The 26,461-nt window shown below is 55.7% G+C and overlaps 1 protein-coding gene and 1 pseudogene across 5 annotated transcripts in view; both read right to left on the reverse strand.

Annotated features, from left to right (window-relative positions):
- Window positions 1-1,500: 1,500 nt before the first annotated feature.
- The window catches only part of TECPR2 (tectonin beta-propeller repeat containing 2), a 102,886-nt gene continuing 77,925 nt past the window's right edge, over window positions 1,501-26,461 (reverse strand). For 4 of the 5 annotated variants that reach the window (XM_040256877.1, XM_040256876.1, XM_040256875.1 and 1 more), the window contains exons 18-20: window positions 5,459-5,600; window positions 5,003-5,152; window positions 1,501-4,719 (exon numbers count right to left, since the gene is read on the reverse strand). In XM_040256877.1, the coding sequence (XP_040112811.1) occupies window positions 4,568-4,719; window positions 5,003-5,152; window positions 5,459-5,600 (444 nt within the window). In that variant the 3' untranslated portion in view covers window positions 1,501-4,567. Of the gene's footprint in view, window positions 4,720-5,002; window positions 5,153-5,458; window positions 5,601-24,348; window positions 25,062-26,461 lie in introns of those variants that run through there. The other variant, XM_040256878.1, reaches the window with a different exon arrangement.
- Window positions 6,051-8,695, reverse strand: LOC120875175 (annotated as a pseudogene).

Below are 26,461 nucleotides of genomic sequence, written 5' to 3' on the forward strand. Positions count from 1 at the left end.
CTGGGGCCACCTGGCTCAGGGCGCCCTGGTGTTAGTGAGTGCAGAGAACCAGAGCCCAGCATGGGGCTATCTGGCCTCGGGGTTATCTGGCCGCTGCTGCTGGCCAGTGCGAGGGCGGCTTGGCCCCGGTGCTCGTCTTATCATTCCCCGGGGCCCTCCAGCTCCTGCAGGGGCCCCTCCCCAGCCCCATCACCACCGCCCTGGCAGTGAGCCTGGGGGCCTGGAGGGGGTTAGAGGCAGCCGGGAGATGCGGCTCTCGGCTGTTAGCAGGTGGCCTTGATGGCTTCTCACAGGCAACGGCTCTGCCGGGAGCAAGGCCCACGTCTCTGGGGCAGAGTTCCTCTGTTTGCTTCCTTCATTCCACGGACCTTGTCTAAGAAAACCGGGCACTTGCCAGATTGCCTCCAGCACGCCCACCCCTGGGCCTGGTGAACTCCCAACAGGAGAGCTCTGGGGCCAGAATCTGGGCACCCTAGATGCCTGTTGGGGAGGTGCTGTGACTTGTTCCTGGAGCCTGGAAGGGACACACGGCCCTGAGCCACGCCCCCCTTCGACGGTGGCGACACAACCCTGCGCTGGGGCCTTGCTTCACCTCCTCGTGTGCTGACTTCTCCCATCACCACCTCGATTTCCCCACTGATTTCCTTTCCTCCTGAATTTCTTCAACCTTCAAATATTGTACTGAGAGCAGTTTTCCCCAGTCCTGTTCAGAACAGGGATGCCTCCTGAAAGGCGAATGGGGAGGCATGCTTGGGAAAGGCAGTGGAGAACCAGCTTCTGCTCCAGGAGACTGAGTGGATGTGGGACCGGTTTTGTCCCACTCCGTTTTAAAAGTGAGGCGTGACTGACATATATTAAGTGCAGACTTCAGTTGTGTGGTTTGAGGAGTTAGGCCCCCTGTCAGTACATGTGTAACCATCCCCATCAAGACAGAAGTGAAGAGATTTCTATCTTCAGTGTTCTTTTTAGGCTGTGCCTTGTGGCTTGGGGGCATCTTAGTTTCCCCCCCAGGGATGGAACCTGTGCCCTGGCAGCCAAAGCCTGGAGTCCTGCACCCCTAACCACTGGACTGCCAGGGGATTCCTGTATCTTCAGTGATTTTTTAAAAAAGAATTTCTGCTTATAGATGCAGGCTCACGGTAGAACACTCAGACTGTGCTGGGAAACCCAGGGCAGGATGGATCAGAACCCTGACCACGCAGCTCCCAAGTAAAGGGGCCTGTGGGCCCCCCACCACCCAGGCGACTGCTGTGCGCATTTTAGTGTATTCTGTTTTTTTTCTATGCACTTATATACATATGCTAAAATTTTTTTCTATGGTTATTTCTTATGTACAGATTTGACATCAGATCAAATTGAGTATTTAAAAACTTACTGTAGAATAAGCATTTCCATATGTTGTAAAACACTGTGTAAAACAGCCTCTGGTGTTTATTTTGTGATTATTTAATTCAACTAGTATTGGTATGATAAGGAGTTGATGTTAGAGAGGACTGAGTTTTTAAAATGTAAATTTTATTTTTGGAATAAATAATACATTTACATGGCTCAAATTCGAAAGATACAAAAAGGTACACACTACAGGCGACCACCAGCCACCAAGGCCAGCTGCGTGTGTAGTGTCTGCCCCTCCTGTGTGCCCTGGAATTACTATGAAAGGTTTCAAACCCACCAGAAGGCAGAAGAGAGCAACGCGAACGCGTGTTATCTTCCTATGTAGGAAGTCCTACAAAGCCACATTCTCCTTACCACGCCCCAGAGAGTTAGCCATGATACAGTAAACGGCCTGAGAGGCTGCTCGGCACAGATTTCTTCCAGGGCACACGGTTTTAACAGCTGCATACTGTTTCTCGAGAGGAATGTTCCCAAAGGTCAGCTGCTGTTAATCAGCTGTTTTTAGTGTTTCACAATTACTACGGATGCTGCCGGGGTATGCCTGACTTCGGGTTTGCTCTTGAGGACAGGTTTCTAGAAGTGGGGATTTCAGGGTGTGAGGGCTGTAAGGCTGCTGCCGGCTCCACGTGCACCCGGGGGGATCAGAAGGCAGTGCCCTTTCGCCTGTTCACAGGTGCGTCTCAGCTGTTCCTCTGACTTGCTGCAATTGTTTCCCCTTTTAGTTTTATGGGTTTTTAAAAAAATGTATAAGATCATTATAATTTGAAGAAATTAATTGAAATAATATACTATTTTCCTCTGACTTTTCCCACCACTTTAGGGTTTAGAAAGTGCTTGCCATCCAGAAGTCAGCTACTGTCCTTTGCCCCCTGGTTTTAAGGTTCTCTCGTCCACTTGGTATCTGCTTCACCGGAGCGGTCAGGCTGAGGTCCACACCAGCTCGCAGTTGCCTCCCCCCTCCATCTGGCTAACTCCCTGTGGTCCTTGCTGGGCCGCCCGATGTCACTGCCCACCCACCCACGGCCCGTCATCACCCAGCACCGCTCACCTGTTTCTTCCCAGCACAGGCCTGGAGCCCCCGGAGCTGGGTCCAATCCCAGCGCGCTGTGCCGCCTCGAGCAACTTATTTTCCCTTGCCGGGTCTCGCAGGAGCCCCAGTGAGCTGGGAGACCCTCGGGGCACGTCTGTAGGCACAAACGTTATTTTATGGAGCCTTCCCTGCCTCCCCCAGCAGAAAGAATCCCAGTGGGGAGTCTGACAGACAGAGAGAACGCCATAAGTGCCTTGGAGAGGACTGGCGTCTTTGCGTGGTGTCCGTGGCTTTCTCGGGAACGCTGGCCACGCCTTCCTGGCCAGGCGCTCTCGGAGTCTTCCACAAGACCCGGCCGGCTCTCGCCCGACTGGCGTGTCTCATTCAGGTCGTTTGCTGGCACGCGGCTGGCCACCCTGCTGTGTCCTGAACACAATCTTTCTCCACCTGCTGGTTTCCACCAGGGCACTTTTGGTATCTGGTTTTGGATCGTGGGTGGAGATTCAGGCCCGTGGTCTTGCCCCCAGGGGCACCTCTGGAGTGACATTCCCCCAGGACCGCCCCCGGGCACACCCTCCTGGTGGGGAGCTGGGCCGGGAACACCAGCAGCAGAGTTCCAGTGGCACCGGCGGGAACAGCCTGCACGAGCACCACTCAAGGCAGCTTCTCCCCTTCAGACGTCAGACTGGATTGGGTGGGGAGAGGTCGAGTTTATTGCACGGTCTCAAAGCACAACTGAAAAACCAGAAAGGAAATTCGTACAAAGCACTGAAGCGAAAGTATCAAACCAGACGGGGGCTCACTGCCCTGAAGTCCCGCGGGTTCAGCAGAGCCGAGCAGGAGAGGGGCCAGGCAAGGCTCAGCGGGCGCGGGACAGGGGCCTCCGCTGTCGGCACGCGTGAAGTGCTGGCCGGGTGAGGGGTGAGGTGCGAGGTGCAAGCGGGCATTGCGGCTTCTCGTCCTCCTGGCTGGGTCCTGTCACAGAGTGCTACTTCCCGCTTTTCACCTGTGGCCCACGGGCTCTCGGACACACTTGCCTAGTAGAAAACAGGCATCGAGTAACAGGGTCCCGCGCCAAGGGCAGGCTAAAAAAAGCAGCTCAGCCGGAGTCCTGCCCGGGCGACACTGGCTGCCGCTCAGTCGGGCGATGCGAGTGGGCCCCGCGGGCCGAGGCCCCGGACCGAAGTCTGACGTGCCCACACGCAGCAACGGACCACACAGGCACCAGCTGCGGCCCTGTGAGGGCATCTACCCTCCCGAGGTGGATGCCCGCTGACGGAGGCTGCCTTGCCTGGGGAGGACACGCAGCGGACAGCGCGGGCTCAGGACAGACCACATGAAGAGGCGAGGCCTTCCACTGGGTCCAGAAAATACATTTCAGACGTGTAAGATCGGACTTCAGATGAGGTATCTCATGTAGGTTTGTAATACAACAAACAAAAGGCAATCACTAGGGGGTTCACCTCTGAGGGTGCCTGGGTTCCGTGATGCCCCAGCAGCGCGGGCTGAGTGTCACTGAGACGTTCCTGCGTCACAGCGGGGCTCAGGCCGCACAGCCGGCCCGCCGCCTGGGATTCACGCGCACACGTCAGTTCCGTTCGCCCACCGGCCTTTATTGTTCTGGCTGAGCTGTGTCTACCGGGGCGGGCCAGGCCCCAAAGCGGAGTGTGTGCGTGCGTGCGTGCGCCCCCACCCTGGCACAGCTGGCTTCCCATCCAGCGGGTCTGCAGGGAACGTGTGCCAGGACCCGCGTCTCAGAGGAGGGGAGGGCCCGTGATGGAGGCGGGGCCCCGGCGGGAGTGCGCTCGGGAGAGGGCAGCGCTGATCCGGGCTCGGGGCCGCCGGCGCTGAGGCGGCGGCTGCGGCGCACGGTGGGGACTAGCGCATGCAACCGCAGCAGCCGCCGGCCCCACCCGGGAGTCCAGAGGGCCCTGCTGCCGCAGCGATGGCTCGACCCTCGGCCGAGGCTGTGGGTTCCGGGACGAGACGCAGACGAACACAGACGCAGATGAAAGCAAGAGTGGGCCGTCCGAGCTGGCTAGACGTGTCTGACGGGGGCTGGCAAGGCGTGTCCAGGGCGAGTGACTCCGAAGCCGACTGTGTCCCCGCTCGGGGCCCGGCGTCTGCCCTCCCGGAGCCCCTTCAGATGACCTCCCACTCGTCCTCCAGGTCCTCGGGGTGGGGGGTGGCGGCGTGGCTGCCCTGGGCCCCGTGCGAGTGGCTGAACGTCCTCGTCAGCCGCTGGAGGAGGTAGCCGGGCGGGCCCACTGCCCACAGCTCGTCTGACGAGGTCACTGCGGGGCGAGAGCCGGCCACATACTGTTACTCCCCAGGGCTCCTCGACTGCAGGCACTGCCTAGGAGTGGCCCCGGGCACCCCTCAACCTGCGCCGTGGCCGCCTCGGCCTCCAGCGGGCGGGCCCGCAGCCCGTCCTCTTCCTGGGAGACGACCCTGGCAGGGTCTGGGTGCTGGGCGGCCGTCAGGCGTGACGCTGGGATGGGTCTCGTCTGGGTGAGCCAGCCTAGTGGGAGCAGCCCCCCTGCACCCCCCCCCGGCGCCCCGGCGCCCAGCACCTGCCTGTGACACACGTCACGTTCCCAGGGATCTTCTTCCAGTAGTCCCCGGCAGGGTTCTTGCCGGTGACGCCATACCGGCGGGCGAGGTCCCCGTTGGGGCACCGGGCCCACACGGCCCTGGTGCTCAGGGCCAGCTGGCAGGCCTGCAGCCCTGCAGGCAAACGGGGCGTGTGTCTGTCCTCAGACCCGGGGTGCAGAAGGGATGGGCCGGCCCTCCCCAAGAGCCTGCTCTCCCCTGGGCACAGGGTGGGAGACCCGGGAAAGGACGCCCTGCTGGCTGGGCAGGCACGGCCGCGAGCCTCGGACCAGAGGCCCCAGGGGTCCAGAAATGACTCTCCCACGAGGAACCCCAGGGACCGGGAGCTGGCGCTCTGCTGGTGGGGTCCCCACCGTGGGGCGACGGGGCAGAGGCCTGCTGGCGGTGGTCTGACGAGCCCTGTGTGGCCGCCACCTCTACCTGGCACGTGCTCCCAGTCGGTCCCCACCGGCATCTCCTCGGTGATCCCAGCTCGGACGTGCACGTTCCACCTGCTGTCCAGGGCCCACAGCGTCTGGTCGTCGGGGCTGCAGTGGACACTGACCAACGTGACCCCGGCAGGCTGGAAGCGGGGAAGGAGATGGGGGCGTGTGACTGCAGGGGGCAGTCCCCCCCCAGCCCACGGCAGCCTGCCGCGGCGGGAACGGCGGGCACAGGGGCAGCCCTGCGGGGACAGAGGCACCCGGCAGACCCAGACCAAGGGACGTCCTCCCAAACCCAGAGCCCAGCTCTCCAGTGGCCGGGCCCAGTGGTGGGGCCGGGTGATGAGGAGGGAGGGGGGCCAGGAGAAGACGTGTTGGGTCCAGGGCTGGGGAGGGGGGTGTGCTGCGTGCAGGCGGGGACAGACGGCAGGGGCCACCGGGGAGGGAGGTGGCGGGGCTCTGGCCTCTGAGGGCGCTCACAGCATCACGCCTGGAGAGCACACACGTGGCCCTGTGCGGGCGTGGCTCTGGGCGAGCCCGGCAGAGCTCACAGTGCCCGCCCCGAAATGCGCTTCCTTGTTTCGGCTGCACCGCGCTGCACACGGCACTCCCCTGACCTGGGGGCGAACCCGCAGCCCCTGCAGTGGAAGCGCCGAGTCCTAACCGCTGGGTCAGCAGGGAAGTCCGCCGCCTCTCCATTTTGTTGGTTTAAAGACTTCAAAATGAAAGCGTGATCTTAGATAAAAGTCACCAGAAAATGCACTTGCTGTCGAGGATGTTGGGACAGAGGGCCCCTGGGCAGGAGGCAGGTGACCCTGTCCGCGAGCTCGATCTAAGGGGGCGGTGGTCTGGGGAGGAGGCTGAGGCGGGGTCTGGGAGGTGAGCCTCCTCATTCGCACCCGAAGCCCCTCTCTTCTGCCGCTTGTCAGGCCAGTGGGGCCGGGCCAGCTGTGCGGAGCTGCCGAGAGCATCGCAGGACACGAGCTGGCAGGCGCGGTAGGCAGACACCCCGTCCCACAGAGGGCTCGGGGCGGGGACGCTCATGCTGCAGAGGCCTGAGCGGAGACGGCGGGGCTGTGTCCTCACGGCGCTTCGAGTACCAGGCCCGCTGACACCCCTGGGACCGCGAGCCGGCCGGTGTGGGCACGAGCTGATCACAGCCCGCAGCACCCTGTCCGTGAAGTGCAATCAGAGCTCCGGGGCTGGGAGCTGAGGCGCACCCTAATCCGGCTCAGTTGAGAATGTCAACAGTAAAAGGGCCTCTGCTTTCCCGTGTCAGGTGGGGCCGTGAGTTCCTCGGCCCCTGTGAGACAGGGGTCTGTGCCCAGCCCTGGAACCCCGTCTGTCACTTCTTGGGCCAAAAGAAGAATGTGACGTCAGCATCGAGGAGGCAGAGCTGAGCCTGGTCTGGAGGGGCGTGAAGTCTGCGGTGTGGACGTCCCGAGGAGGGAGAGAACGCATGCCCCTGAAGCCCCACTGCGGTGAGGCAGGGAGGAGACGTCCACACTGGACTCTGCCCACACCCCAGACCCCCGAGAGGTAACAGCTGTCAACTGTGGTAGAAGCCGCGGACTTTCAGGGCCATGTGTAGTGGATGAGCGGAACATGGAGAGACAGATGGAAGGCTGTGCTGGGGTGAGGGGACCTGGAAAGGGAGGCAGCAACGGCTGGTGCAGACGCAGGAGGAGGGACGGGAGGAGGGCAGGGAGGAGGGGGAACACCCCCACCCCCCCAGCCCCTCTGCTCTCCGCCCTCGGGCTCCCCAACCCCCTGGACCGCTCTGAGCTAACTCAGAACCCTTTGGCCCCTGCCCCGCTGCCTGTCAGCAGCCTTCCCAGGGCACTGTGGGCCCACAGTACAGGTGTGGGACTGGGCCCCCGCCACCTGGAGAGCCTGGCAGACAGTCCTCAGCAGCATGCCCATCTCCTTCCCAGCCTGCCCCTTGCCCACGGGGTCAGCTGGAGCCCACGCTGCTCAAGTGCCTCCCCACCAAGCTCCCTTCCTGCCTCTTCACTCTCCTATTAAAGACAGCGTATTAAAAAGCAGAGACATCATTTTGCCGATGAATGTCTGTCTAATCAAAGCTATGGTTTTCCCAGCAGTCACGTATGGATGTGAGAGTTGGACCATAAAGAAGGCTGAGCGGTGGAGAACTGATGCTTTCGAACTGTGGTGCTGGAGAAGACTTTTTTCCTCCTTAAATGAAAACCATTACTCCAGGTGTCGCAAGCCATTTACAACAGTTGGGGAAAACCGTTTACTCCACGTGTCTAAGGATGTAGTGGGGATGGCGGCTGTTCCCTGCACCCCGGTCACCACACAGGGGGTCCCGTCCCAGAATATGCGGGTCCCCCATGGCTTCCCCCATGGCCTCTGGCCTCCGTCAGTTGGTCGATCATGGGGCCCAGCACAGGAGGGCGGTGGGCTGGGTCCTGGGTGCCCGCGGGCCAAGAGGAGAAGCCCGGCAGCGCCTCTGCCATCACTGCTGCCTGTTTCTCTTCCCGGCGCTTTAAATCCTCCTGCGGCACCTTGACCGGGACAGATGGTGAGGGCATCCTGTGGCCATAGGCCCGCCTCTCTCTTGGAGATTCTGGATGGGCCTCTGCGTGCTCAGAGCAGACTCCCATGTGTCTCCTTCCGAGGCGCTCGGTCCTCCCCCATGGCTTCTGTGGACACCCGCGGGCTGGGCCTCTGCTCTCCCTACCAGAGCGGGGGTCTGCAGGGTGAGGGGACGCGTCACCAGGTGCTCCTCCCGGTCCCTGCTGTCCCGAGCGCCTCCGTGCAGCCCTCCACCCGGCACTGGGACATGTCCTGTGCTCAGCCAGGATCTGGAACGGCGGGTTGTGCCACTCCAGGACGTGGGGTCCGGCAGGTGACCGGAGGGGAAGGCCCACCTGCAGAAGGAGCAGACGTGTCTGTGCAGAGCGTGGTGGTGGTGCTCAGTCTTCCAGGGCGCCAAGCACCTGGCAGCAGCTGGCCGCCTGACAGGAGAGCTCAGCGCGTGGGGCCTCTCGGGCTCCCCAGCCGCCCGCGTGCACACACCCTGGAGGCAGAGGGGCCTCTCTGCTCGTCCCTGTGCTCGAAGAGCGCGTGCTCCTGGCAGGGCCCCCGCTGCACGGGCAGTGGCTCGGCCATCCCAGGTGCCCCTGCCGGGCGGGCGGGCAGTACCTGTCTCACCCTGTGTGCCACTGTCTGCAAACTGGCCAGGGCAGGGCTGGAGAAAACTCTTGAGAGTCCCTTGGACAGCAAGGAGATCAAACCAGTCAATCTTAAAGGAAATCAACCCTGAATATTCATTGGAAGGACTGGTGCTGAAGCTGAGGCTCCAATACTTTGGTTGACTCATTTGAAAAGACCCTGATGCTGGGAAAGACTGAAGGCAGGAGGAGAAGGGGACGACAGAGGATGAGATGGCTGGATGGCATCACCGATTTGACGGACATGGGTTTGAGCAAGCTCCAGGAGATGGTGATGGACAGGGAGGCCTGGCGTGCTGCAGTCCATGGGGTTGCCACGAGTCAGACATGGCTTAATAACGGAACAACAAAAGTGTCTTCAACGAACACCCCCCACCCTACCTGCACACCACAGCCAGAATGCCCAGCGAGGCATCTCAAAGGCCGGCTCTCTGGGTGGCTGGTGTGAGCGGCCTGGTGAGAACCAGAACGTGGACAGCCTCTCCAGGGCTCTGAGATTGGAGGTGTTCAGACAGACAGGTTTGGAAACATATCCGAGGGCAGATGGCAAGAAACAAGACGCGATGAATAAGAGGGCCTCCCAGCTGAATTGAGGACTCAGCACAGGTCCAACGGGCACACTGCCCCGGCCTCCAGGAGAAGAGGGGTTAAGCTGGAGGCAGCAGCTGGAAGACAGACACCTGCCCTGGGAGAGTCCATGAAGCACACCCACCCTCTGCCACCTGCCCTGAAAGCTCCTGAACATGGCCCAGCAGAGGTTGCTTCACAAAAGTCACTGGAACATGTTCCAATGACCTGACTCCTGCGGTCAAATAGGGCCAGAATGCCAAGACGGGCTGAACAGGAGATGGCTGGGAAGACTGTTCTCGCAAGAGCTGGCCATCTCAAACTGGGAGGCTCACTCCTGCTGAACCCCAGATCCTCCTGAGGAAAATGAGTAAGACCACAGTGGTTCTCAAAGCTTGGGAGTCCCCGGGACTCGTGTGCGGACCCTGTGAAACTGGCACCCTTCTGGGCCCGGGGTCAGACCTTCCACATCAGACTCTGGGGCCGGAGCCCAAAAGGGACCTTTCACACCAGCTCTCCAGGTGATGTGGGCTGTAGCCTTCTGTAAAACACCACTCTGCTCTATGGTGCAGAAGCAGGCAAGGCAATACTACTCAAAGCCATCTACACGTCTCAACGCTATCCCTATCAAAAACCCCGACTAGGGTTCTCAGAGAAAGGAAAAGCTGATCCTAAAATTCACACGGAATTGCAAGGGACCCTGAACAGCCAAAACAATCTCGGAGAAGAACACAGTTGGGGATTTCTCTGGTAGTCCAGGCAAGAATCTACCTAGCACTGCAGGGGACAGAGATTCGATCCTGGTTGGGGAACTAGGATCCCACATGGTGTGGAGCAACTAAGCCTGTGTGCCAGAGCTACTGAGCCCGCAGGCAGCACCTAGAGTCTGTGTGCCTCAATGCAAGATCCTGTGTGATGCAACGAAGACCTGATGCAGCCAAACAAATAAAAGTAAATATTAAAAAAAGAATACACCTGGAATTTCAAAACTATTATAAAACCACGGTGATTAAACAGTGTGATACTGACATAAGAAAAGACATGTAAATTAATGGAACAGTATTGAGAATTCAGAAGTAAATCCATATAGTCAAGTTATTTTTGACAAGGTTGCCAAGATTATTCAATAAAAAGAGCAGTCTTCAACAAATGGTGCTGGGACAACTGGAGAGCAAACACATAAAAGAATTAGGTTGGATCCTTCATACCGTGTATAAAAATAACCTGAAATGGATCAAAAATAATCATAAGGGCTAAATCACACATTGGTTTCTTAGATAGGCACCAATAACAAAAAAGATAAACTGAACTTTATCAAAATTAAAAATTTCTGTACATCAAAGAACGCCATAAAGAAAGTAAAAAAAAACCAGCAGGAGAAATTTCTCCTTATAAGGATCCAGTATCTAGAATAAAGAACTCTTAAAATTCAACAAGAAAAATAAAACCCAACAACAAAAAGGCAAATAGCTGAATTTTTAAAAGGGCAAAGGACGTGAGTGGACTTTTCCTCAAAGATGTACAGATGGCCGACAGAGACATGACAAGGGGCTGAACGTCATCAGTCACGAGGGGCGTGTAAGTGAAGCCCCAACGAAGTTTCACTCCACACTCATGGCTAAAAAAAGAATTAGTAAGGATACGGGGAAACACAAACCCTCATATATGTTGCTGGGGAGGTAAAACGGTGCAGCTGCTGTGGAAGACACTTTGGCAGTTCCTCCAAAGGTTATTAAACATAGAATTCCCACGGGACCCAGAAATCCGACTCCTAGACACACACCTCGAGAACTGGAGCAGATGTTCAAACAGAGCTACGCCAGTGTTCATGGCAACGTTCTTCACAGTAGCCCCGAAGTGGAGGCAACCCGAACGTCCGCCCACTGATGAGCAGGGGGCAGAGTCTGGCCTCAGCCACACGATGGAGGGCCTTCAGCAACAGAAACGGAGGAGGCACCAACACCGATACGGCCCGGATGAGCCTTGAGAACAGGATGCTCGGTGCAAGAAGCCGGTCGCGAAGGCCGCGTGTCGCGTGACTCCTTTTACAGAAACATCCGGAAGAGGGAAATCCACACGGAGAGAGGCACATGCGTGCTTGTCAGGGGCTGGGGGGCAGGAGGACTTCACCGGGCGCAGGGCATCCTTCTGGGACGACGAAGCTGTCCCGGTAACATGTAGTGACAGAGATTACACAACGTTGTGAACGTGCCAAATGTCACAGGTGGTAAGTCTTACGTATGTGTATTTTACCACAATTAAAAAAAAAAAATAAAAAGCAGACAGGGCTCGGTTGTAACCATGTGCTATCATTATGCAGAAAGTCACCGACTGGGGGAGACTGGGTAAAGGTACGCAGGGTCTCTGGTTTCTTACAGAGCCTGTGAGTCTGCAGTCACTGCAATAGACATTTCAATGAGGAAAAGCAACAGGCAGCCTTGAATTCTGGTTTATTCATATTCAAAACCACAAAAATGAAAAAAGAGAAAAGAAGGATGCTGTTTTATAAAATGGGGTAAATAAGGAATTTAAGATTTAAAAATCATTTGGAAATGCTAAAAAAAAAAACACACAAAAAACCAAAAAACCATGTATAATCTTAGTGTGCTTCCAAAGACTGAGACAGAATGTGTGTGTGTTTGTGCGTGTGTGAGCGTGTGTGGGTGTGCGCCTGCTCCTTAGTTTTTTTTTTTTTTTTTGCTCCTTAGTTTTAAGTCCCCTTTAAAGAGCAGCTGCAGGGCGGGTGATGGGGAGGGGCCACACCCGCTTTCTGGAAGCACCCAGATTACAGCCACCAACATGCTCTGATGTTTACAAATCAAAGGGGCTGCTCAGGCCCATCAACACCTCAAGCTGCTGTCCCATGTTCTCAAAAGATAAACACTCATCACTAATCATTACCAACAAGTAACACATTTACTCCGAGTCATCAGTGTTACGGGACAAGCCATTACTCTTTCCTAGAATTTATTTTATACACTGAGATCCTGACTAGACACAATGTTAAGGGGTGTCTGAGGTTAAGAGGTGAAGTTCTCAGTGACAGACTGTTCCCAAACCAGGACTCCAAAGGTCCTGCTGCTGTGTGCCCCGACGTGGGGCCCGGGGTGACTGCTCTCAGGTGAGGGATTCATAGTAATTCCCAAGTGCAGAGAAAATACTTCTGAGCCTCGATAACATGTAATAGAAGCGGGACGGGTTCTGTGTTCCCTGGCATCCAGTTACATACAGTACTTGTCAACCTGACTCCAAGCTTCTCATTTAGTAGATGTCCCAAGAATTTGGACGATAGCTGCTAAGTTAGCTGTAAGATCACACATTCTAAAGATATACAGACAGCCAAAAAGCAAGTGAAAAGATACCCAATACCACTAATTATGAGAGAAATGCAAATCAAAAGTACTGTGAGGTACCATGTCATACCTGTCAGAATGGCCATCGTCAAAAAACCTACAAACGATAAATGCTGGAAGAGAGTGTGGAGAGAAAGGAACCCTCCCACACTGTTAGTGGGAATGTAAATCGGTGTAGGCACCATGGAGAACAGTGTGGAGGTTCCTTAAAAAAAAAAACCTAAAATTGGAGCTACAATATGACCCAGCAATCCCACACCTAGGAATATACCTGGAGAAAACCACGATTCAAAAGGATGCGTGCACGCCAAAGTTCACCGCGGCGCTGTTTCCGACAGCCAGGACACGGACACAACCCAGAGGCCCACCGACGAGGGGATGGGTCAAGACAATGCGCTACGTGTCCACAACGGGATATCACTTAGCCAGAAAAGAGAATAAAATGCTGCCTTCTGCAGCAACGTGAATGGACCTAGAGGGGGTGAAGGGAGTCAGAAAGACAAAGACAAATTCCCTCCAGCACTGCTGACGCGTGGGATCCAAGACGGGTGCAGACGAACCTGGTTACAAAACAGAAGCACAGCCACAGACGTAGGAAGCAAATTACAGTTGCCAAGGGCATAGGGAGGGAGGGATACATGGGAAATTGGGACTGACCCATACACACTACTCTATATAAAATAGGTAACTAATAAGAATTTCCTGCTGTTGAGCACAAGAACTCTGCTCGGTACTCCGTAACGGCCTATATGGGAGAAGAATCTTAAAAAAAAAAAAAAGTGCATATACGTGTAACTGATTCACTTGCTGTACACCTGAAGCTAACACAACGCTGTAATAAATCAGCTACACTCCAGTGAGAGTTTAAAAACAAAAACAGACCATGCCCTCACAGGAGAAATTATTCTGGTGACTAAAGACGCAGAGGGCGCCGACGGCCCTGGTCATCCGCCTCTCCTCTGGTGGCACCGGAGGCAGAGAGAGGGCTCACCCACAGGTCCCCCACCCTTCACTCTGCCATCTTCATCAGCGCTGCCTTTCTACCCTGTTTCACGAGACTGCCAGCTCGGGGCCTGGTGGACAGCCTGACGGCCTCAGGGGCCTCCAAGCCGGCCTCCAGCCCACGGGGCTGTACGACTGGCTGGCACCACAGGCTGAGGCCCCTGCCAGCTGCAGGTCACCCCTGCCCCTGTGCCCTCCCCGAGCAGCAGCACCTTCTGGCCCCACGGCTGGCCAGGCCCCGTGGCTCTGGCGCCCAGCAAACAGGCCTCCTGAAGGAGCCACTGCCCCCTCCACCAGCCCAAGGGGACCCGTCCAGGGCCATCCCACGCTCACTCCCCTCAAGGCTGGGTGGACTCAGAACCCATCATACTTTTTCATTTTCACAGCCCTCAGAGCTCCACATACGGCTGGTGGCACAGAGCCTCTGCTCAAGAATCCCCCACGTAACTGGCGTCTGGGGGACAGCAACGCTCGGAACCCCCGGGAGGAGAGTGAGTCAGCACGGCCTCTCTAGAACACTCTGGCTGGTCTGAGCCAAGGGCTCGCCCAAACCAGTTTGGGGCTGGAAGGGCCCTAGGAGACCGGTTAAGCCCAACTCCCTCACGTACTGGGTGAGAAAATGGACAAAAACAGGCTGAGAAGTAAGGGTCCTGCCCATGGCCAGAGCTGAGGCTAGAAATGAGGTGTCCAGGGCTCAGACCAGAGGGCTCCAAACTTCTGGCAGACTGGGCCTTTATCCCAAGGAATGAATACACACATGTGCACACACACGCTTCCCTCAGCCAGAATGTGAGTGTGCATGCGTGCTTCGCCACTTCAGTCGTATCCGACTCTTCGCCACCCCATGGACTGCAGCGCCAGCTCCTCCATCCATGGGATTCTCCAGGCAAGAATACTGGAGCGGGTGGCCATGCCCGCCTTCGGGGGGCTTCCTGACCCAGGGAGCGAGCCTGTGTCTCTTACATCCCCTGCACTGGCAGGTGGGTTCTTCACCACTAGCGCCACCTGGGAAGCCCAGGAATGTGAATAAATCCAGGCGTAAAGAAAAAAGTCAAAAATTCTGCAGCCAGAGTAAATGTTTATCTAGACAAACCACTCTAGCAGGGACTTCATGTGACCTTGGATAAAGTTCACATGAACGAACATTTCGGGGACACCGAAGGGAACCGGGGAGCCTGCTGGGCACACAGACCCCACTGAGAAAGACGCTTCTGAAGAGAAACCCTGACCCCACACGGCGGCCAGTCATGCTTTCCTTCCCCTGCACGCTCCCCCAACCTCAGTCCGAATGAACCTCACGCTCACCTAACATCTGGGAGATGTTCCTGGAGGATGCGGGGTCTGGATTGAGCACCCCAAGGCAGCAGCGTGAAGCCCCAGGCCGCCAAGCCTCCAGCACATTCAGCTCCTGGGCACGTGGCCCCAGGCTGCCGCACTTCCTGAGTTCTGTCTGGTCACTTCAGTTCTTCCGTCGCGTCCCTGGAGCGGATCCCGTGCCGCCTCTCATCTGCTCATTTCACAGGAGCCTGAACAGTGGACACGGGGCTGAAGAGCCCGTCTCTACATACAGGGCCAGTGAGCTCTCAGCGTGCTGCCTGGGGCAGACCCGCACTCCCCTCCTGGGCTCTGCGTCCTCAGCTGGCAGAGGGCAGATCGCCTGCGGGGCTCCCGTTAGGTGCTCGTGCTCCGGGGCTGGGGCATGGTGGTTCCGGCTGCCCTGGGGTCTGCGGGGCAGCCTGGGGGTGTCTTCCACCCAAGGCCCGCAGAGCCCACTCTGCACGCCGCCTTGGCCCCCAGGGCAGTTGTGTGGGAGCTACTCTGCTGTCAGAGTTAAAAGTGTCTGGCTGAAGTCCAGGATTTTCTCTGGAGGGTGAGTTGTGCTGCTGGAACTGCTGACCCAGTTGGGCGAGGCCACCAGACGCGGGCTCTGGACTGGAGCAAAGTTTCCGGCTTCTTTCTTCCTCTCGCTGCTGATGGCAAAGCCAGAGGGTGACGGGTGACTCCTGCCCCGGCATGACCTCGGAATCCAGTAAGACAAAGCAGCTGCCAGCTGCTGGGGGATGTGCCAAGGAAAACACTCAGAAACAGGTTTCCTGGGCAGAGGTCACTTTCTGTGCCTCTTGAGCCGGGCTGGCAGGGGTGGCCGTGCTGGGGAGCGGACTGCAGGCCACGTGCCGGGTCAGCGAGGGCGCCAGCGCTGCTGTGCTCCGAGTCCATGGAGACTTGACCCCAGGGTGCTGGCCCAGGTGCTCCGAGGGCTTCTACACAGTCCGCAGCAGAGCTGAGCGCCCAGTGCTGGGGGCCTGCTCGCCGGGAGAAGGCCGGGAGAGCCCCCTGGGGGGCACTCGCACACACCTGTCAGCTGGGACAGGGCCCCTGGGCGTTTCGGCCTCTGGGTCGACGAGTTGAGAGGTGGTGAGGGGACGGCTGGAAGGCCGGGGGGTCTGGCTGGGAGTCACAGCCCCCCAGGGAGGACGGGGTCTGAGGAGATGGAAGCTCAAAACAGCAGGTGTTCAAATGGAGCCCCGGCAGGGTGGGGTGGGATATAAAGGCCGCTGTCAGAAGTGTTTTTCCTCAAAATGGAGCTGTGCTGGCCAACGGCGTGAGCCTCCATTTGTGGAGGTCTTATCCCCGCCCTTGCAGGCAGCACCACCGAGGGCATCAGACGACCGCACGTGTGCAGGAGCCCCTGACACCTCGACACCCAGGGTGCTCAGAAGAGCCAAAGAAGGGGTGCAGGAGGGGCGCGTCCTCGGAGGGGCCCTGACTCGGCCAGCGGGGGAAGAGGCATGCGACGCCCTGGTGCTTGGTGCGGGGCGGGGGTGCCAGCTGCCGAAGAGCTGTGACGCCCACCGCCTCCCGGGCAGTGATACCCCCGTCCTCCCCTCTCACAGGAGTGTGGGGAGCCCAGGGGCGATGGCGTGAGCAGAGCTCGGCCACACCATGCGCGGGGCTGGGAGGCAGTGGACGAGCAGGACAGGGCTCAGGAGCCGAGCGAAGCCCCTCTCCCCCCAGCAAACCACACGGCCTGACCACCACGGAGAGACCACCGTCAGCAAGCCTCACCCACGCTCACCCCCCACCCACCAAGTGCACAAGACCACCATCGTCTAAGGAAAGCTCTGTGTGGAGAGGCCACAGGAGAGACAGGAAGCAGCACCTCGGGGACATGGGGTCTCAGCCGGGGAGGAAACTTCAAAACAGCCTTGGAGGGCCTCCCTGGTGGCACAGCGGATCAGAGTCCACCTGTCAATGCAGGGGACATGGGTTCGATTCCTGGTCTTGGAAGATCCCACGTGCTGCGGAACCACTAAGCCTGGGAGCCGCGAGTATGGAGCCCACACTCGAGGGTTCCGTACTCTGCAACAAGAGAAGCCTCCGAAATCAGAAGCCTGTGCGCCACGACTACAGGGTAGCCCCCACTCACCCCAACGAGAGAAAGCCCTAGGACAGCAATAAAGGTCTGTGCTGTGCTCAGTCACTTCAGTCCTGTCTGACTCTGTGAGTCCCCACGGACTGTAGGCCCCCAGGCTCCTCTGTCCATGGGGTTCTCCAGGCAAGAACACTGCAGTGGGTGCCACGCCCTCCTCCAGGGGGTCTTATCTCTTCTGTCTCCTGCATTGGCAGGCGGGTTCTTTACCAGTGGCGCCACCTGGAAAGCCCAACAAAGACCTGCTGCTGCTGCTGCTGCCAAGTCGCGTCAGTCGTGTCCGACCCTGTGCGACCCCACAGACGGCAGCCCACCAGGCCCCTCCATCCCCGGGATTCTCCAGGCAAGAACACAGGAGTGGGTTGCCATTTCCTTCTCCAATGCATGAAAGTGAAAAGCGAAAGTGAAGTCGCTCAGTCGTGCCCGACTCTTAGCGACCCCATGGACTGCAGCCCCCCAGGCTCCTCCGTCCATGGGATTTGCCAGGCAAGAGTACTGGAGTGGGGTGCCACTGCCTTCTCCGCAACAAACACCCAGCAGAATCAAAAAATCAAAGAAAGGAAAACACATCCTTAAGGGCAAGAGAAGACTCAACAACTGTGAAACAGCAACAGGAGTGTCCAGAAATTAAAATATAATCACAGAGGGAATTTTCTGGTGGCCCAGGGGTTAAGAGTCAGTGCTTTCACTGCCAAGGGCCTGGTTTAACCCCTGGTTGGGGAACTAAGATCCCACAAGTCATACAGAGTGTGGAGGAAAAAAGTATATATAAACATATTTTAACATTTACATACGTATATTATATACATACGTATTTTAACAGAAATAACGCCCCCAGGCCGACAGGCGAGTTCCCCGGAGCCTGAGCCAGAGGCCCTCGCCAGGCTCCTAGGGCAGCTGATGTTCCTCCTGTGTCCTCCGCTGTGGAGGGGCTCACTGGGCAAGGCTTGGGACTCAGCGCCGAGAAGAACAAGAAACTGATGTCTCAAAAGGCTCAGACAGCGCCCCGTAGAGGGACTGCAGGATGAAGAAGAAAATGGGATAAAAGAGTAAGAGAAAGAAAATAGGAGAGAAAAGGCAAGAAAAGCAGCACCCTGGCACAAAAGCAAGAGGCCCAGGAAGAGCACCTGCGGGGTGGGGGAAGGGGGTTGGTGGGGGTCAGGCAGAGGCCTGGAGGAGATGCCAGCACGAGCACAGGACATACCCCAGAACAAAGGCCACGAGCGCCAGGCTGGAAGGCTTCCTGGCACAAAGACTAAAACAGACTCCCCCAGGCACATACTACTCTCGGCTCCCAGGACACTGGGAACAAGGAGATCTTATAAACTTCCAGGGAGAAGACGCAGGTCAGATAGCAAGGATCAAGTATCAGAATGGCTTCAGACATCTCGACAGGAATACTGGACGCCAGGAGATGATGGAAGAAAACCTATAGATTCTAAAGAAAAATGATTTCCAACCTAGATTGCTAAACTCAAGACAAGGTCAAGGACAAACGTGAGCAAAGACTTTCAGACATGCAATGTCTCCAAAAGTTACCTCCACAAACCCTTCTCAGGAACTGACCGGAGGAGAAACCACCACAGCAGCGACAGGCAGAGGAAGACACAGGATCCAGGAGAGAAGAGATCCCACACACCATCAAGACAAAGGGTGACCCCAGGAGGACAGAGCAGCAGGCCAGACTGCAGCTGGCCAGGGTGTCCAGGGAGACAACTCCAAGAAGGGGATGGAACCGATGTGTCTGGGCGTATGGAGGGGAAATGGACTCAGCTGGCGGGGAGACGTTGAGGCTGAATATGTAAACCATATAGAAAACCAGATGGAAAAACAAGACAATGCTCAAGCCCAAAAAAAAACGGAGTCATGCAGATAAGACAGTGGGGTGCAGTTCTTTGCCAGCTCAGCTCTGAAGGGTGTGTGCCCCATCGCAGCACCGCAGTGCTGGGAGGAGGTAGGTGGGGAGGCAGGGTGGATGGCTGGGGGAGGGGCAGCTCCTGCTTCCAGCAGGAGTCAAATGAAGACCCCCAGAGCTAGAAGGATGGAGACACAGATTCCTACCAAGCTACTTAGGGAGACGAAGCTGAGAGGCAGTTGTTCTCTTGAGTGGGGACCATGGAGGGCACATGAGGTGACTGTGGCCCACTGCGTAGACCCAGCTGACTGGTGAGCTGTCCTTGCTGCTGCGCCCCCAGCACTGCCCCCTGTGGCTGAGGAGGAAAGGCCGCCCGCCACACCCTCCCGCGCGCCTGTCCCAGGCACCTGCGTACAGACAGCCAGGGTGGCGTCCCATAGTTTGTACACACACACCACGCTGCCTGGGTGAGCCCTGGTGGGTCAGCCACAGAGCTGGCAGGGGCACACGGGGGCGGCCAGCCTCGTCACCGGGAGAAGCCTGGGCCCCAGCACAGACGGGCTTCTGTGCCCAGACATTCAGGGTCCGGGTCACCACCCCCCCACCCCCAGTGCAGTGATCTCACAGATGTGCATGCCAGATCCAGGGGACCGGGCCGAGGAGTCTGGTGGCTCCGCAGGACGTCCTCACCCAGAGCCATTGTACCGGCCGCCCAGGATGCTGGCTGCCCCTGGAGTCCACTGAGGACTCTCCAGGCCAATAGTCAAGTTCCCTGGAACCTAGGCCCTTGCCAGGCTCCTCGGGAACCCCATGTTTCTCCTGCGTCCTCCTCTGCAGAGCATCTCGCTGGGCAAGATTCAGGACTTAGCGCTGAGAAGAACAAAAACCTGATGTCTCAGCAGGCTCGGACAGTGCTCAGCTACGAACTGCCCCTAGCAACAAAACACCCTACCCAACACACCGCGAAGCAGCGCCTTTCCCTGCTCAGAAACACTGGCCAGACCAATTTCTTGCTGCTGACCGGAAATGCACCCTGGCTCTGCGAGTTCAAGGCTGATTTCATCCACAGAAGCCACAGCTGGCAACCCTCAGTGACCTGGGTTTCCTTCCTGGCTGGGACCCTGGCCTATCCCCGCTCTGCCTGTGGTCTCTTTATCACTTCCCTCCCTCAGAGGCGGCCTCTCCCCTCACTGCCCCCCAGCACAGCTCAGTGCACCGTTCTGCATTCATTTAAACATTTTTACTGTTTGATACAAGTTTTTTTTTTTTGGCTGTGCCCCATTGGCAGGTGGATTCTTTTTTTTTTGTTGTTAGTATATTTATTTATTTTTTTAATTTATTTATTTTTAATTTTTTACTTTACAATTCTGTATTGGTTTTGGCATAGATTGACATGAATCCACCACAGGTGTACAAGCGTTCCCAAACATGAACGGCGGGGGGGGCCGGGGCCCCACATCTCTCTGGGTCATCCCCGCGCGTCAGCCCCAAGCGTGTCATGGATTCTTAACCACTGAGCCACAAGGGAAGCCCTTCTCCTTCTCTTATTAAAAACCAGGGGGACTTCTCTGGTGGTCCAGTGGCTAAGACTTTGTACTCCCAATGCAAGGGGCCAGGGTTCCATCCCTGGTCAGGGAACTAGATCCCACATGTAGCGACTAAGAGAGGGCCACAACTCTAGATGCCACACGCTGCGGTGAAGATCGAAGATCCCATGTGCTGCAGTGAAGACCTCGTGCAGACAAATGAATGAATGAATGAATGAATGAATGAACAAAGAAATAAAATATTTAAAAACCAGGGACTGTCAGATGCGACTGTGTCCCAAGCTTGGCATGTGGAGCTCCCAGCTCCCCATCCCAGGACGCCGTGCGCTATTCCTGTGCAATGTCGCTCACTGGGCCGTGTGGAGGGATTTAGCCCACGGTGCCACAGATGCAATGAGAGGAATCTGGTTTAATTACCCCAAGGCCTTGTACTTTGATGTTAAGAGGGAACATGAGTCTTCAGAATACCCCAAGACTCTTGGAAGCAGGCACCAGGTTGGACCTGCAGAGCTTGGCTTTGGGGTGTGGGTGCCACCTCCTTCTGCCATCTTGTCCCCGCCTGAGTGACCTTCGCCAGCCATGCGGGGGGGTGGTGGTGGAGGACCTGCATCCAGGGATGTCCATGCGGCCTGGCTGGTAGTAGAGAGGGTGAGGATCACTTTCCCTGTGAGGTCCCAGCCGGGCAGGGTCCCCTCTCACTCTAACGCCTCTCTGAAGCAAGCCTTACTGCCCGGAGCTGTGAACTTCTCTGAGATCTGGTTGTGTAAAGTAGCATCAACTTACGTCCCCACCAGCACCACCTGTGAGCGTGACATTCTCATGGGATTACCTGTTACCACGCTTGCATGTTTGTTTTTTTTAGTTGTTGTTCATATAGCTAAAAATACCTACAGCAGTTGAATTTAAAACAAGTTTTCACCATTTGCCAGTCACATGAGTCTTGATTCTGCTGGTCTCTCTCTCTTCCAGACAAAGCTGTGATCCACGCCAAGTAAACGACCCCGGAGACCCGCTGGAGCCACCCACCTTGGGAGGCCTGGACACCGGGCATGTTGAGGAGAAGCAGGGACTGTCCAGAGGCGAGGCGGGGAGCACAGGAGGGCAGGGAAGCCCCTCTGCAGGCAGCAGTGGGCAGCGCAGGTGGGGGGCTCACGGTGCCCACAGTGCCCACGGTGCTGTGAAGTCACGCCATCAGCTGTGCTGCTTTAGAAGAACCGCTAGTACGGAGAGAAAACGCTCCCACCAAAGCAGCAAGCTCCAAAGAAACGATGCTAAACACAACTATAAATATTTTTTCCAAATCCTTCCCAATGTTAGCAAGTCTGCAAACTGAGTCATTTGTTTTGAGAACTTGGTTAAAACTTCACCCCAGAGCTACCGCAGGAGGGAGGTGCTCCCAGAGGAGAGCGCAGGGCACAGAGGCGGGGAAGCTGCCGCTGGTCCCGGAGGCCCCTGTGGCCTCGCTGCTCTGTGCCCTGCGAGGCCTGCTGTAGCCTCCTCATACTAGCTGCACACACATCCCACCTGGAGACCAGGACGCTCATGCCCAGCAGTAAATACAACAGAGCAGAAAGAGGACGATTATGACCAAAACACGGAAACACCATCCACGTTCTAATACCTGCATTCAACCAAACCATCCCGACTTTCTAAACCATTTCACAAGGCCTCGTACCCTCCTTACTCTGCCACTGGACTAGTCTTCTCAGGAACTTCTGCAACTCGAAGATTAATCTGAAAGTCAATTTAAAGGCAGGCTTTGTCCTAAAGCCCCGCCTGAGAGGCCGCCAGCCGAGCTTGTGGCACGCTGCCTGGACTTGGCGCTCCACTGCGGCTCCTGCAGTCAGTAGGCGGCCCAGGCCTTGATCCTCAGCAGAGCGTGGAAGAGCGTAGCAAAAGGCCTGTGCAAGCGTAAAGCCTGGTTTTCCCCACAGGAACCAGTTCTGTAGCGACAAGCTCGAAGTGCACTTCTGCAGCACACTGGAAGCTACTGAATAAGAATGTGGTCCATTCAACAGAAGTGCCTGAAACAGTTAATGTTGAACAGCCCACTGAGCAGTCACTACTTTACTCAGAGCACAGCTTGGAGGTCCTTTCATTTGAATTTGTTCTATTTTGGCATTTTCTTGGGCTAAGCTTTGATCAACCCACAGTCAACAGTTAGTTATAGTTAAAGTGAAAGTCGCTCAGTTGTGTCTGACTCTTTGCGAACCCATGGACTATACAGTTCACGGAATTCTCTGGGCCAGAACACTGCAATGGGTAGCCTTTCCTTTCTCCAGGGGATTTTCCCAACCCAGGGATCGAACCCAGGTCTCCCACGTTGCAGGTGGATTCTTTACCAACTGAGCCAAAAGGAAAGCCCAAGAATAGAGGAGTGGGTAGCCTATCCCTTCTCCAGCAGATCGTCCCGACCCAGGTATCGAACCGGGATCTCCTGCGTTGCAGGCAGATTCTTTACCCACTAAGCTACCAGGGAAGCCCACTGTCAATATAGCACTCCAAATAAAGCTTCCATCCCCCAATTTTAGCTTTGCTCCCTAGAGGTTCTTCCAGAATCTAGATGCTGAAAGAAGAGGAGCTTATGGTTTCATGTCATTCTCGATGACACCAAAAGTATGAGCAACTGAAGGAAAACGGAGGTAAGACGACCTTCATCAAAATTAAATTCTGTGCGCCTTAAAAGATACCGTAAAGAAAGTGAAGCAACAACTCAGAGAGTGGGAGAAAACCTTTGTAAATCATAATTCTCATAAGGGTCTGGGACACGACTGAGCAAGTGGGTATGCACGCGTGAGACGCACACATCCAGAATATATGAAAAAGCCTTATAGCTCAGTAGTAAAAAGACAAGTAACCCAATTAAAAAATGAGCAAAGTACCTGAATATGTTAGTTCCCCAAATAAGATACATAAATGATGAATAAGCATACATGATGCTCACGGCCCTTCAGGAAACACAAATCAAAACCGTGAGGACATGGGACTGCAGTGGCCAGCACGGTGGCCGCAGTCAACACTGCACCGCAGGCCCGCAAGGCCGAGAGGCCCGAAGCCTGCGGCGCAAGACAGGACTGCGCCGAGAGGGCGGACCTGAAGCCCGCAGAGCGAGAGAGGACTGTGCATCGCGACAGGCGCACTAGACGTACTGCGGTGATCACTTGGCAATACACGCATAACTGCCACACCGTATCGTCCCCGGGAACCTAATACGAGGCCACACATCAATTATATCTAAATTAAAAAAAACTCAACTGAATTATAACAGAAACTGCCAATTTGAATCAGATCAGCTTTCCTTTCTGTATCAGTTCAGTTCAGTTGCTCAGTCGCGTTCGACTCTTTGCGACCCCATGAATCGCAGCACGCCAGGCCTCCCTGTCCATCACCAACTCCCGGAGTTCACTCAGACTCAGGTCCATGAGTCAGTGATGCCATCCAGCCATCTCATCCTCGGTCGTTCCCTTCTCCTCCTGACCCCAACCCCTCCCAGCATCAGAGTCTTTTCCAGTGAGTCAACTCTTCGCATGAGGTGGCCAAAGTACTGGAGCTTCAGCTTTAGCATCATTCCTTCCAAAGAAATCCCAGGGCTGATCTCCTTCAGAATGGACTGGTTGGATCTCCTTGCAGTCCAAGGGACTCTCAAGAGTCTTCTCCAACACCCACAGTTCAAACGCATCAATTCTTCGGCACTAGCCTTCTTCACAGTCCAACTCTCACATCCATACACAACCACAGGAAAAACCATAGCCTTGACTAGACGGACCTTAGTCGGCAAAGTAATATCTCTGCTTTTGCATATGCTATCTAGGTTGGTCATAACTTTCCTTCTAAGGAGTACGCGTCTTTTAATTTCATGGCTGCAGTCACCATCTGCAGTGATTTTGGAGCCCCAAAAAAGAAAGTCTGACACTGTTTCCACTGTTTCCCATGAAGTGATGGGACCAGATGCCATGATCTTCGTTTTCTGAATGTTGAGCTTTAAACCAACTTTTTCACTCTTATAGGACTGTTCTAATACAAATCAGAACATTCAGTAACCCCCATAATATAAAACTTAGCTTTTCCTGTTTCAGTGAACTTTTTACCCTGTTTTTTTAAAGAAAACCACCATGAAGTACTGTTTTACACCCACTAAGACAGGCTTTTCAAACTGGACCAAAAAAAAGTTTTTCATTAAGGGTATAGAGAAATCAGAACCCTCATACATTGCTGGTAGAATGTAAAACGGTACAGCCAGTGTGGAAAACAGTCTGGCAGTTCCTGAGAAAGTTAAACATACAATCACCACATGACCCCACAATTCCACGTAAAGTTATAGACCCAACAGAACTGAAAACACAAGTCCATATAATTTTCTACAAGAGTGTTCACAGCAGCATTATCCATAGCAGCCAGAAAGTGGGAACAACCCAACATCCATCAGCTAACGAATGGGAAACAAAACATGGCAAATCCACACAGTGGAATCCTGAGTGAAAGTCACTCAGTTGTGTCCAACATGAACTCTACAGTCCACGGGATTCTCCAGGCCAGAATACTGGAGTGGGCAGCCTTTCCCTTCTCCAGGGGATCTTCCCAACCCAGGGACTGAACCCAGGTCTCCCTCTCTGCAAGCGGTTTCTTTACCAGCTGAGCCACCAGGAAGCCCTGGTAGAAAGGAATGGAATGGAATACTATTCAGTCATTAAAGGAATGAAGTACTGACTCGTGCTACAGTGTGGCTGAACCCTGAAAAGACGACACTAAGGGAAAGATGGCAGATAAAAACACCACCAATGAGAAGATCCCATTTACATGAAATAGGAAAATCCAGACCAGGCAAGTGCATAGAAACGCAAAGGAGACGGGTGGCTGCCCGGGCCGCGGGGTGAGGGTTCTGAGAGGAAAGGGGAGTGGTTACCGGTGGGCCAGGGGTTTCTTTCCAGGTGAGAAAGTTCTAGATTGGAGAGCAGGGATGGTTGCAGAGCTTTGCAAATATACTAAAAAGCACTGAGTTGTATACCGTAAAGGGTGAATTATAACCCTTTAAGATAAAGCTGGTAGGAGGTAGCAATGACTACCAAAGGAGTCAGACAACAAGAGGGTGCCGGCTAGTCTAAGGAGAGTTTGAGAACAGCAGAGAAACCCTCGCCACCCATTAGCAGAGCGCCACACGGCCGGCCAGCCACACCTCCTCCCCTGTGCTGCGTGGACTGCACAGGGCAGCTGTCAGCCAGCTCCGTGTGCAGAGGAACGTGGGGCTGGTGTGCACACGGCACCTTCAAACTCAGACACGATTCCCCTCTCTCTCGCCATGACCCTGTGAGAGGAAAATCCGTGTGGAGCCTCCCTGTGGCCGTGGCCACTGGCCTGGAAGAACGCGGCACGGGCCTCTGACTGCAGAGGCTCCCAGCATGCGTCCCAGGCCTCCTGGGCAGGACAGGCGGTCCTCAGCCGTGCACCCTTGACCTCTGTTGCCGCATCCCTAGGGGTTTAAGGTGCCCCAATGCAGGCGGCCAGCAGCACCGGCACCCGCCCGGCACTGGGCTCCTCACCTCCGTTGACGTGTCTGTTCAGCCAGCCACTCCTGCCGCCCCTGTGCATGAGGTTTCAGTTTTTTTTCCCAACAAAGTCACAAACGGGGACTAGAAAGCACTGGAGTAAATAACTCATTAAAGCACAACCTTCCGTGCAAAAGTTTTAATAGAAGTACACTTAGCATAGTCACCAGGGCCTCTAGCTATTTAAGGGTAACTAAAGAGTGTACGAAGAGCAGACTTCAGCTTTTGAGTTGAGTGGTAGAACAGTCAAACGAAAAACATTTAGGATACATGGTAAACTAAAATATGGCAGGTGCTGGGGATGGGATGGGATGCATAAGAAAAATATTTTCTGGGGACTCCCCTGGGCGTCCAGTGGTTAAGAATCCCCCTTGCAAAGCAGGGGACGTGTGTTCAATCCGTGGTTGGGAAACTAAGATCCCACATGCCTCAGAGCAACTCAGCATGTGCACCACAACTGGAGAGTCTGCGCCACAGAGAGGCCTCCCGTGATAACCAGAGAGTCTG

Source organism: Oryx dammah, unplaced genomic scaffold, assembly GCF_014754425.2.
Source record: "Oryx dammah isolate SB20612 unplaced genomic scaffold, SCBI_Odam_1.1 HiC_scaffold_16, whole genome shotgun sequence".
In the NCBI taxonomy this organism is placed as follows: Eukaryota; Metazoa; Chordata; class Mammalia; order Artiodactyla; family Bovidae; genus Oryx; species Oryx dammah.